Source organism: Volvox carteri, assembly GCF_000143455.1.
Source record: "Volvox carteri f. nagariensis unplaced genomic scaffold VOLCAscaffold_81, whole genome shotgun sequence".
NCBI classification, from domain to species: domain Eukaryota; kingdom Viridiplantae; phylum Chlorophyta; class Chlorophyceae; order Chlamydomonadales; family Volvocaceae; genus Volvox; species Volvox carteri.
The window spans coordinates 344,226-356,206 of record NW_003307624.1 but is presented as its reverse complement, the minus strand read 5'-3'; the positions used below and the strand labels follow the sequence as shown (position 1 = coordinate 356,206).

The 11,981-nt window shown below is 56.6% G+C and overlaps 3 protein-coding genes across 3 annotated transcripts; 1 reads left to right on the top strand and 2 right to left on the bottom strand.

The window, feature by feature from the left end:
* Window positions 1–101: 101 nt before the first annotated feature.
* On the bottom strand, window positions 102–2,585 carry VOLCADRAFT_99049 (uncharacterized protein; the record flags this gene model as incomplete). The annotated part of the gene is made up of 5 exons (XM_002957846.1): window positions 102–261; window positions 614–793; window positions 1,206–1,264; window positions 2,156–2,305; window positions 2,511–2,585. The coding sequence occupies 5 exons, from the start codon at window positions 2,583–2,585 to the stop codon at window positions 102–104; spliced, it is 624 nt and encodes a 207-aa protein (XP_002957892.1).
* Window positions 2,586–3,571: 986 nt separating this feature from the next.
* Window positions 3,572–6,179, top strand: VOLCADRAFT_99048 (uncharacterized protein; the record flags this gene model as incomplete). The annotated part of the gene is made up of 6 exons (XM_002957872.1): window positions 3,572–3,764; window positions 4,187–4,256; window positions 4,684–4,738; window positions 4,903–4,905; window positions 5,363–5,404; window positions 6,132–6,179. 6 exons carry the CDS (start codon window positions 3,572–3,574, stop codon window positions 6,177–6,179), a joined length of 411 nt encoding a protein of 136 aa, XP_002957918.1.
* Window positions 6,180–6,968: 789 nt separating this feature from the next.
* On the bottom strand, window positions 6,969–9,551 carry VOLCADRAFT_107862 (uncharacterized protein; the record flags this gene model as incomplete). The annotated part of the gene is made up of 4 exons (XM_002957845.1): window positions 6,969–7,149; window positions 8,203–8,280; window positions 9,123–9,253; window positions 9,351–9,551. The coding sequence occupies 4 exons, from the start codon at window positions 9,549–9,551 to the stop codon at window positions 6,969–6,971; spliced, it is 591 nt and encodes a 196-aa protein (XP_002957891.1).
* Between the last annotated feature and the right edge of the window lie 2,430 nt (window positions 9,552–11,981).

The window sequence follows — 11,981 nt, the reverse complement described above, 5'->3', positions numbered from 1 at the left end:
CATTCATACATACACACACATTCTTACATACATACATTCTTAAATCGCATCCAGGAAATGGGGTCATTCCTCTCTGGCGCACAGGATACGTACATACCTACCTACCTACCTACCCCTGGGGCCCCACACTCGGGTGTATGTACGAACGCCGTTCGTACCTGTACGTCCTGCCGTTCCAGCAGCAGCTGCTTCAATCGGTCCGCCGGCAGTGACAGCAGCAGCCGCCAGTTATCCGCGTCCTCCAAAATCAGCTCGGGACACCTGCGAGCCGTACACATGCGGTTGGTGACCCGCCACCGGCGGTTTAGACCCCTCAGTTCTGCCCCTCAAACCCCCTCCACCCCCCTACCAACACCCCCCTCCACCGGGGGTGGGGGGAAAACAGTCTAGTACGTGTACATTATGTTTATATGCTTATATACGTGTATGTATGTATGTATGTATGTACGTATGTATGTATGTATGTATGTATGTATGTATGTATGTATGTATGTATGTATGTATGTATGTATGTATGTACTTACTCTTCCATCCTTCCCCCCTGCCTTTCCCCCAAGTCGCATACCCGACATTGCAACCCCGCCCCCCCCTCCCCCTCCCCCCAGCCGGGCACCTGAACGCCCGCATCAACGAGGCCTCAGCCCGGGCTTGCAGCTGCGCCACGGGGGGGCTGGCGGCGGACAGCCCCAGCGGCAGCGCCAGCAGCGCCGCCCGCACCCGCCAGCACAGACTGCCGGCCGGGGTGGCCTGCAGACGGGCGGCGCAGGCGGACACGCAATCCGGGAGGAGCCACCTGGGGGGGAGGGGGAGGAGGGGGGGAGGACGGGGGAGGACGGGGGGAAGGGGGGGGAGGAGGGAGGGAGGAGAGGGGAATTGTACTAAGGGGGAGAAGGGGAATTTTTACACGAGGGTAAACAATGTGGGAGGTAATAATGTGCGACTGTTGATGTGTGGGTTATTCCGTACGACAGACTGCCTTCGTCACCGCAAGAGCTCTCCAAACACCTCCAGGCTCGTTACTCTCCCCCCCCCGCACATACGTACCTACAGACTGACAGACAGATACACATGAATACACACAGACATACTGTTGTATTTTCTGGGCATATCACGGGATCTGCATCCGCTGATCGGTACTTTTCTTTAAAATCGTGGTATAACACAGACAGACAGACAGACAGACAGACGCACACGCGACCGCTTACCTGTCCGCCAGCAGCATACACGTCAGCAGCTCCTCATCCTCCTCCACGCCGTCGAGAGACTGCAAATGGAAATGTGGAAATGTTGCAGTACGGACACAGACTTCAGTCAAGCGGAATGGAAAATCCGAGTGCCGTATACGGTATAAGTACGGCACGCACAACATTTTCCGATCTATTCTTTACCTGCGTGTACATGAATCGTACGACGGCCTCCCCTGCCTTCAGCTCATGGGCCGCCAGCTCAACGTCGAGTCGGAGGGCCAGTCGCCGCCGCCGCCGTTGCCGTTCCTTTGACTGCCATGTAATGATTTGTACGATGCATCAACCACCACGTGGTAGTTGGTCGTACGAGGTACGACAGACAGGTCGCATGAGACAGGTAGGACCAGGAGAATGAAGGGGTAAAAGACGGCGGAGGGGTAAGAGCGGTAAAAGTGTGCTGCGAGCCGCGAGAGACAGGAAGGAGGAAAAGGAAATCGGGCCTGCGTGTGCACGTGTATTTTGTTACAGGGTGGTTAAGCTTCACCAGGGGCCCCCTACGTGTATGTATTGTACGTATATACGTACGCACGTATATATGTATGTATATGTGGGTTATGTATGGGTCCCCAGGAGCCCCAACCCCACCCACCCCGGCCGCCGCCGCCGCCGATTCCTTCCCCCTCCTCCTGTGGGAGGACCCAATCCACATCTGCCAACCGCCCCTGATCCCCTCAACGCCCTCCAACCCCCCTTCCCTCCCCTCCCCTCCCCTTCCCTCTACAAGGGGCGCCATCATGACGATGTAACCCCGTCCCGATTCTCTTCCATGTAGGCGTAGGAATGTCACATCTCCCTTCGCCACACTCCTCCGCTCTCGTCTCACGCCTCCCCTGTGCCACTCCCCTGCACTTATTCCTCTTCTTCTGCACGTTGCATTGTGTCTGGTAAAAAAAAACCTATACGCCTACCAGGTGGGAGGCGGAAGAGTCGAGCTGCGGGAAAGTGTCTAGCTCGTCGCCGTCCGCATCGGGCTCCTCATCGTCGGAATGACGGTCGCTCCAGCGGCTTAGCCAGGAGCGCATCATCTCGGAGCAACTCGCCAAGATAATTGAATGCGCCTGCGGCGGAAGGACGGAGAATAAGCAATGATATGAGGAAGTAAGATTCTTTGTCTGCAACTGAAGTTGTAAATACAAGGAAAAGGTAGTGGAAAGGAGAGGGAAGGCGAGGGGAGGGAAGTGTAAGGCAGGGCGGCTGCGGCGCTGGCTGGTAATGGATGGCTGGTGAAAAGTGCTGCAAGCAACTTCTCCTGTAAGCACTTACGTGGATGCGGATTTCGGTTCTTGGTTGATGAGATGCGCATCCCTTGCCGCCTGCAGCCAGAGAACCAACGGTCATCGGCCCTGCAATATTCGATGTGAGAGTCGCTTTCGCTCTTACCTAGCCGTGCCGCAGGCTGGGAAGTTTCAGGAGAACTGCATGCTGTAAAATTAGATACGTCTGCACTCTGTCCGTTTGCCGGGGATGCCCTGGCGCAGCCGCGACGCGCGGAATTGCCGCTGGCGTCGCGCTCGTCGCATCCGTATTTACAAGTCCGTCGGCGATTGTCATAAAGGCTAACGACTGCGGATATGTTGCCGCCAGGATGTGCATCCTCGTTGGTGGTGCGAAGTACTAACTGCACGTCGCTGAACGCGGGGTCGTTGAACGCCCACGCGAAGCGACTGGCAGGGCCGCTTATTATTTCTCTCTGTCGCATGGAAAGCAAGGAATAATTCTATTGATGCGTGTACGTGAAAATGGGAGAGGTGCTGGATGATTATGAGGCGCAAACGTTGCCAACGGGTTTTCTATGTTTACCGCCTTTGCCGCGTATACCTAAGGAGCAGCAATTGAAAGGCCATGAATATATAATTTGATGACATACGCTGTGGCCTTGTGACCTCCTGCTACGTGCGTGCTAAAGTGTAGCCGTCTCTTACCAAACCCTACCAAACATTTCGTGAAGAAGCTACAAACCCATATTAATCAGCACCGAGCAAAATATGGCTAAATCCATTTTTAAAAAGCAGGCATGGGTACAGGTACAAACCCATGCAGAAACAATGCATGAACCTTGCTCCGAAAACGTCAAGACCTTTTATTCTCAGTTAATGACACCCGGTCTAACTCCTCACAATTGCATCTGAACCTCAAGGATACCGTACCGCTCCAATCGTTCACTGCTTCACCTTGGACGCACATCTGTGACGTTTGAGTTTCGTTCAACAGCTCATGCATTCCCTAAGCATATGCTCTTACAGCAATCTGCACATTTTACGTATGCAAAAATTACTTTAGAGATGGGATTAGGCGCGCTCTAGGGACAGCGTGACAGGAGGGAAATGTGCTCAGGCACCGTGAGCGCGGTGTCAGGGATTAAAAACGCCCTGCATCTGGCACAGAACTGGCTGAGAGCTATTGAAGGAGATGCGGAACGTAAAGCCGACCCGACACGGCGAACAGCCTTGGATGTGCTGGTGGCGGTCTTGGCCCTACTTGCCGCAACCGCCTCGGTGCTGGGAAGCATAGCTTTCGGTGAGCCCACTCTCAGCACATCACCATATGCATTTCATGTCCTCGACGTGATAGCTTTTCGTGATCGAACGCAACTCTTGGGGGGTCGCTCTCTCCTTTACCTCAGCTTCCTTTTTTCCATTCCCCTCAGCACCTCGCACGCGCCCCCGGTCCGACCTGGGCGGGCGGGCCCCGGCGTCCGAGCTTTACACCCCCCCAACCCCCCGCAACGCACCCATCCCGCGCCGAAGCCCATCAAACCCGCTTCCATTCTCCCGTAGTTTTCAACCCCAGCACTCTCGTTTGCTAGGACTCCTCTACCCAGGTGCACCCCCCTACCCCTCCTCTCTCTCCTAGCCTCCTGCCCCGTCCTGGCCTCGACCTGCCTGTGCACCGAGCACTCGCCCGACTGGGTGCGACTCGATCCCCTACCCGCCCCCCAGGCTGGTGGGTGTTGTGGTGCACCAGCCTCCACACCATTGGGATGTTTCGCGACTTGATGGGACTCAACAGGTGGGGCTGAGTCACTGAGGCTGTGTTGGTGGTGGGGGTTGGTAGGGTCGAATAAACCTAGTGGGGGTGGGGGTGGGTTGAACTGACGTGATCAACTACCGGTGGGACTCTGCCGTGACGCGTGTGTGTCTGTATATATACATATACATATATATGGGGGTTACACTCGTAAAACGTGAAAGCACTGGGGGGCCCGCGGGGCTGAGGCAGCGAGGGAAGACGTACGTCTCCGGGACGGCCTTGGCGGATTCGGAGCCCCGTGTCTTTTGTATTGTGTCCGTGTCTGTGTGGGGGGGAGTGGGGTAGGGGGGGTGGGAGGAGTATTGGGGAAACATATGTGAGGACGGACAGCCTCCGTGCCTCTGAACTGAGCCCACGTGACCCAGAATCCCCCTTCCTCCCCCGCCCCCTCTGACCTGGACCGTAGAGCTGCCAAGGCGGATGCCAAGCGGCGAGCACATGCCGAGATCCAGGCACTCAAGGTGGGATGATGGGCAGAGGACCTCCACATCCACATTCACATCCACATCACCACCACATGCAACAGCACGCACGCTTGCTGCGCATCTGTCTGTCTGTCGCGGGGGCAAAGCGCAGCGCGTTCCCTCCCCCAACCCCCCTTCCTCTCCTCTCTCCTCTCACACAGGTGGTGCAGAGTGCAGTGCTCTGAAAGGCGCTTTGCACCTGCCTGCCTGCCTGCCGGCGTTGCGCCCTAGGGCCGGGGGGGGGAAACGGTGTGCGCCGCCGCGTTCACCGCCCGGACTCATTTATTGAGAGCTATGTTGTGTTGTGGGGGGACATCGCCCAGCATGAAGTTGTGGAAAGTTGTGCATTATCGTGTATATATATGTATGGTGTATATACATATCGTGTATATAATATTATATGTGTATAAATCTCCTCTCCAAGCCTCTACATAACCTCAGCTTGACTAACGGTTTCCTGCTGCTGCATGGTGTTTCCTTTCATCCGGTCCCCCCACCCCACCCCACCCCACCCCACCCCACCCTGTGGCTCTTCCTCCTCACCACCACCACGACCACCACGACCACCACCACCACGACCACCACGACCACCACCACCGCTGTCCTCACCGCTGTCCTCAGAGCCAGCTTAGTCAACAGCACGGCTTCGGCAGCAAGGCGCGGGTAGGCGCGCGTGCGGGTGTGCGGGTGAAAGTATGTGTGCCTGTGTGTGTGTGTGTGTGTGTCAGGGGACACCGCGATGACTTAGTATCGCGTCTGCTATATCGTTTGCCTCACTACCACCATCACCACCGACAGCACCTGCCGTGTGAACATCCTCAACTTTGTCATTATCATCATCATCATCATCATCACCATCACCATCATCATCACCATCATCACCGCAGGAGGACTGAACAACGCACTTCAAGCATCAGGCAGATCCAGAACAAGGGCTTGATGGCACAAATGGGCAGATGGCGCAATGGACAGCTTCTAGCTGCCCCCCCCCCCCGCAGAGGCGCCGCAACCGGGCGCTGCCTACCCCTGGAGCACCTTCCGCCGCACCCCACCACTACCGTTACCGCCACCCCTACCAGCACGATCTGCACCACCGCCGCGCGGAACCTACAGCACGCACAGCACCGTATACACATACATACATACTTACACACACATACACACAGAGGCGCCGCTGCGACGAAGAGCAATAAAGCGTATATAGATCAGGTTTTTTTTATAAACAAACAGCTCGGGTAAAACGGAGGGAAGGAGTTATTAGAAAGAGAAAAAAGGGGGATCGGTCATGGAAGGAAAAAGATATATGTACATATACATATATATGTGTGGTGGTGCTCGGCTGGGTGCGCATCCGAGTACGTAATTCCCCTCCTTCCCCTCCTCTCCACAGCCACCTCTTCCGTGCACACGTTACATCACGGGGCATCTAGAGAACTAGGTCGGAGAACCAGTCATTTTTTACGGAACAACCAAACAGTCTGCGCCAGGACGAGATGAGGATGCCCGCTGATTGCGGCTCTCATCACCATCATGTACACCATGTCATATGGAGTTGTTTGACTAGTTTTTGGTTTTGGTTTGCGTTGTGACTTGTGCTGTGCCTTGAGTGACGTTCAGCAAAAGGGGTACCGGTGAAAAAAAGTACGACAAATGGAAATGTGTTCATGACAACGGTCCCCTCGTTGATGCCGATGCCGCCGGTCACCGCCACACACTTGACACCCATCGTGCCATGCGGGTTATTTGGGGTTTTCTTAGCCCCCGTGCTTTTCGTGATGGCGGCAGGGGGGGGGCCGGTCGCCATGACGATGACGATGACGCGGTAGAAAGAAAACGTGGACGGTACGGTACGTGCGCGGTGACGGGACGGTGGATATGTGGGTGCTGGCTTTTGTGTGGCTTTGGTTGTCCAGGGGGCCCGGTCGTTAGAAGAGATATACGAAGCTATTACGATGCTCAGACAGACCAACAGGCAGGATTGGCCACCCCACGGTACCTGTGGAGGGATGGCCACCAACCTGCACACCAACCTGCACAACACGACACGACACGCCCGTGCGATGCTCTCCATTCCCCCGCCGCCATCCCCCCGCCCCCGCCCGCCAGTAGCAACGGACAGCAAAGGATTGAGCAGCGCTCCGAAACCATTGCATTCCAACAGCTGAGGAGGAAATATATCACCGACACGTTTCTTCTTCTTCTTCTCCTCCTCCTTCCTTTCTTCTTCTCAGAACTTCTTCTTGCCGGTCTGCTGCCATTCCACGATCTTGTCGTACGCCTTCGTGACGCCCTCATAGTCCACGTAGTACTGTTTTTGCGGCTCCGGCTGCTGTTGCTGCCCAAGCCCCAAGTCCTTGGCACGCTTGGCGATGGTGGCCGCCAGTGCGGCGCCCTCCGCATCCCGAGCACTGTCGTATAACGGTGTGAGTTCATGGGGTGATGTTGACAGCGGCATGGGGGAATGAAGAGGATGTGGTATATAAGGATATTTTGAGGAATTTCGGAGGAATGGGAGGAGTGTATGTGGGGAGTGGGGGGCAGTGCGCCTGGGAGGTGAAGCGTTGAGAACTTAACGGGCCAGGATGTCGGGGATCTGTTGGACAGACAAACAGGCAGACAGGCGTGTGTATGTACTGCAATAGTAAACCAGGCGCATACACACATACACACACATAAAAGAGCTAACTTGCCGCTAAGGTGTTGTCGCGTGGGAGAGGCCGATCAAAATGACATGCGTTTCCGTGCCCGCGCGCATGTGTGTGTGTATGGTATTGGTGTATGGGGGTTACGTTTCCCACTGCTATCGAGAGGGACAGACATACATACAGGCCAGGACATTCATTGGGTTAGCTTACCGCGCTGGCCTCCAGCCAAACGATAAAACGTAATGTAACAATATCGACAACGGGAAAGGTGAAGGAAGAAGACATTCGTTCCTGTGTTCGTGCTGTGGAGGGCGGATGGGCCCGGGTGCTAGGGGGGAGAAACGGTGATGTGATGTAATGTTGGTGGCGCGCGTGTGTGCGTGTGTGCAAAGGGTGATACTGGCTCAGATCAGCTCGGACGGAGCTGGCGGCCGGGGGGCCCCGACTTCCCTGGAGGTGGTGGTTTGCCACCTGCAGCCGAAGTGGAGGCGGCAGGATGGTAATGCCGGTGCGGCTAGTGAGGGACAGTGATGACAATGATGATGAGGAGGAGGAGGAGGAGGGGGGAGGGGGAGGAGGACTGCACGACGCGGGGCCTAATTCCATCAGAAATGCTGTGCACAGAATTTGTGTGTATGTATGTATGTATTGTGTTTTCCCAGTCTCAAGTCCTCCACAGACAGACAGACACACAGACAGGGGTAGAGAGCACAGCGGGCACGATCGCAACAGCTGCTGCCGTTTCCCCCCACTGCATGGGCCCCCAGCCCCCCCCAGCCCCCCGGCAGCCTAGCCAGCCAGCCGGCTAATACTCACGCCAGCTCGCGGGCCGCCTTCTTGGCTTGCTTCGCCTCCTTCCGTAATTGCTTCTGGGATTTGGGCTTCTGGTCTTGCCTGTAGCGGGCAAGCGCGCGCAGGCGCGTGTGTATATGTGTACATACATACATACGGCAGGCGGCTGGCAGAGGTTAAGGCCTGACTTCTGCTCCCAGTCGACCCAGTCGACCCGGGTTCAAATCCGCCTGCCGGCTCCTCGGGTGTTTGAGGAGTGATGAAATGGGAGGTGGCCCCCCATCTTATGGACGGTGTAGGACGTGATAATATCAACTTGCGAGCCGACCAGGAACTAAGTTGATGCGCCGTTGATCCGCTAGATTTGATTGGATGCTGGTGGTGAGTTGCCGAACCCAACGAATACATTCTGAAGTCGGATGGGGTGACGGATTAGGGTGCCCCTCTAGCAGGGGAGAGCAGGGACTGCCCCGGGAAAGGGGGCCGCTGGCGAAGTTGACCACCCTGTAACAACATACATACATACATACGTATGCACACACACGGCACAAATTTAAATTAGCCGTCAGCAAGGGTATACCAGTAGTGCTCTTGTACAGTGCGTATAAAACGAGATGTACCGGGGGTTTGCGGGGTGGGGTTGGGGTGGGCGGAGAGAGGCGTTGGTTGAATGACGAGCGAGAAGCACAAAGCCCTACCCTTTGCACGCGGGGGAAGGAAGGGCTCGAAGAGGTGGCGGAGGCTTCCCACGGGATTACGGCGAGACCCCGGGGGAAGGATTTTTGGGTTTTGGATCCTCTTAGGCTCAAATCAAAGACGGTGTTCCTTGCGGCCATTGGACCCGTCCCGAATGGCAGTCCATGTCTATCTGCCAGCCAGGCTGCTGCACATGGCCACCCCCTTTCACACCCCCGAAGGGCGCAGGTAGCTAGATTCCAGTATACCTGGAGGGTCTGCGGTTGTTGCTGTTGTTGTTGGTGGTGGTGCTGCTGCTGCTGCTGACATTGGCTGTGGTGGACTTGGGCTGCTTGTCAAAGGTAAAGGAGCTGCCCTTGCTCCTGCTCTTCGTCGCATTCTGGAATGTTATGCACAGGGCAGCATGGGATTTGCACAAGGTGAAAGAAACATGCTTTGAAAATGGGAAAGCGACGAAGTACGCCGGCAGGCCTTACCTCCTGGCGAGGTGACCCGGCGGGATGAAGGTCGCGCTCGTCCTTTTTCCCGTCTTGCCAGCGTTTCCATAACTTCCAGGAACAGTATCCGATGCCACTTGCTAAAGCAATCGTCAGTATGGCCGCAGGGCTGGCTTGGCTGTCGCGTGTTCTAGTGGTTGGCGGTGACAAGCTTCCTACTTCTTTCCCATGCTCTTCCATTTGGACAATGATTATTAGTTTTATGGTGCCTCTTTCTTCCTCTTTCCGTTATGGCGGATTGACCAACCGCGAAATAAGGAAGCACGCTCTTAAATACTTCACATGGCCTCCGGTGATAGTTGTAAATAGCAGAAGCAAGATTCGGATAACTGGCATGCAAACTCTCCAGTCTGTTTGTAATCGTGTATATCATGCCTGTTTCGTGAGCTCGAGGAGCTGCACGGTACGGCAGAAATTTGTGTGACAATGCCGCCCAAGTTAACAATGTCGGTTGGTGCTACACGCCGCGTAGCCTACGCTCCCTCTCTTTCACCGCCATCCGACACCCGCGCCCGGCCACCCAAAATCCAACCAGAAGTTCCACTATATGTTACATATATTCCCCTTCACCCCAAAAAGCATGCGTTACTTACAGATATGAATGTAATGATTATGATGATCCATTTCCCCCCTCAACTCCCAGCGGTGGTGGGGATCTCGCGGATGGTGGATACTAGAGAGGAGTGTACCGGTGGTGGTGGTGGTGGTGGTATGATACCACTGGTATCGGCTTCACGCGACGCGCTTTGTCATTGTGTGATTGGAGGCACTCCCCCGGAGAGAGGATGCGGGAGAGAGGGAGATGAACAAGATCCACACAGGGCACAGCCACCACACTCCTTGACTAGGATAACGATCATCCCACCCCGTCTGGGAACGTGCCAGAGCGCTGAGGTAACACACACACACACACACACACACACACACACACACACACACACACACGCGCGCGCGCGCTCGCGTATTTAACAATCAGCAGGCGGAAGGAGCACCCTCACTCGGCTGCCGCTGCCGCTGCCGCCGCCGTCCTGGCTTTGTCTGCGCCCACCCACAATGTGCGGCCGCCCCCCCAACCCACACAAATGTCCGTCCCCCCCCACACCCCCAACTAGCCGCGCCCATCTCAGCTTCTGTAGTAACAAAGTGGGCGACATAAACGGATGAGACCATGAAAGCGGCCGACGAGTCATAACACACTCTCTCTCTCTCTCTTCCTCCTACACACATAAAAAACAAACACGCATACACACATACATACATTCTCACACCAGCATATACCTTATCATCCAAACACCTGCACTACAACAAACCCGCTGATGGCGGGTCCCGTGGCTGGCTCGGGAGGCTCTGAGGAGATCATTGGCCGCACCCACCGAGACGGCGCTCCTAGGCGGTCACCCACCCACCCGCCCACCCACCCGCCCGCCCAGCGCTTCCCTCCCCATTTGAAAGGGAGGAGAGTCCGACCCTGGAATTGAGAACTTTGGTGGTTAGGAAAGCAGACCGGCGGCAGTAGAAGGGCAGCAGATGATACACACAGGTGGGGGGGGGGGTGACCTACTGCCCCGCCACCAGAGCACCACCCCCACGGCGGAGGTAGGTACAGGTAGGTAGGACACCCAGCGGCACCCCCAGCGGCACTCCCTCCGCCGATACCGCCGGGTCCACCGCGGGGGGTACCGCAGCCGCTGTTCGCCTATCAGCTCTCTCTCTCCAATGCGCCGTGTCACTCACAGCAAGGGGGGAGCGGACGGCGACGACATCCGCACAGCTAGAGGAGAGAGAGAGAGAGAGAGGCAGATAGATGGACAGACAAACAGGCAGCAACGTGGCGGAGCTGTCTCGCCTCCGCTGCTGTCTAGTCTTGTGTGGACGGGACGAACAACGGCGGAAAACAACCCCTGTGCTACTGTCGAGTATTACAGCTGTGTCACATGCTGCTGGGGGTCACAACAGATCTTACTATTTCCTCCAAGACCTCCTCCTCCTCCTGCTGCTGCTTCTTGACTCTTAATCTCCCCCTCCCTCCCTCCCTCTCCCCCTCCCTCTCCCTCTCCCCCTCCCTCTCCCTCTCTCCCTCCCCGCGGCGGCCCAGAGGGTCCAAAAGGCGACCACCCCCATATTCGAACGGAAGGACAAGAGGAAGGGAAGGGAAGACTCTCTTTTTGCGACCACGCACCTTCTCTCGACGGCTCAATAAGACAAACCCGCCAGACCTGCCAGCTGTATCCCACCCAAAAACGCGACCACCCACCCGCAGCAGCATAGGAAACTGCACACGAAAATCCTCCGAAACCTCCAAACTAACTACCAACCAACCCACTACCGCGGGGAGGGTCGCGGCGCCGTCGCGGCCCCCTCCCCCCTCCTGCGCCGCATGCTCAACCAACCCCCCTCAGGCTGCATCCACTCCTCAGCAAAAGCTGTACGTGCCGAAGGCCAAACCGGCTGGAAGCTCGTTGCCGCCGTTGCTGCTGCCGCTGGTGGTGGTGGTAGCGGTGGTGGATATGCTACCGCCAGGACGGCTCCCCGCCCCCGCCCCCGCCATCGCCCCCGGCCCCGCCCCCGCTCCCGCTGCCGCCATCGCCAACGCCAGTGCCGGGCCTACCG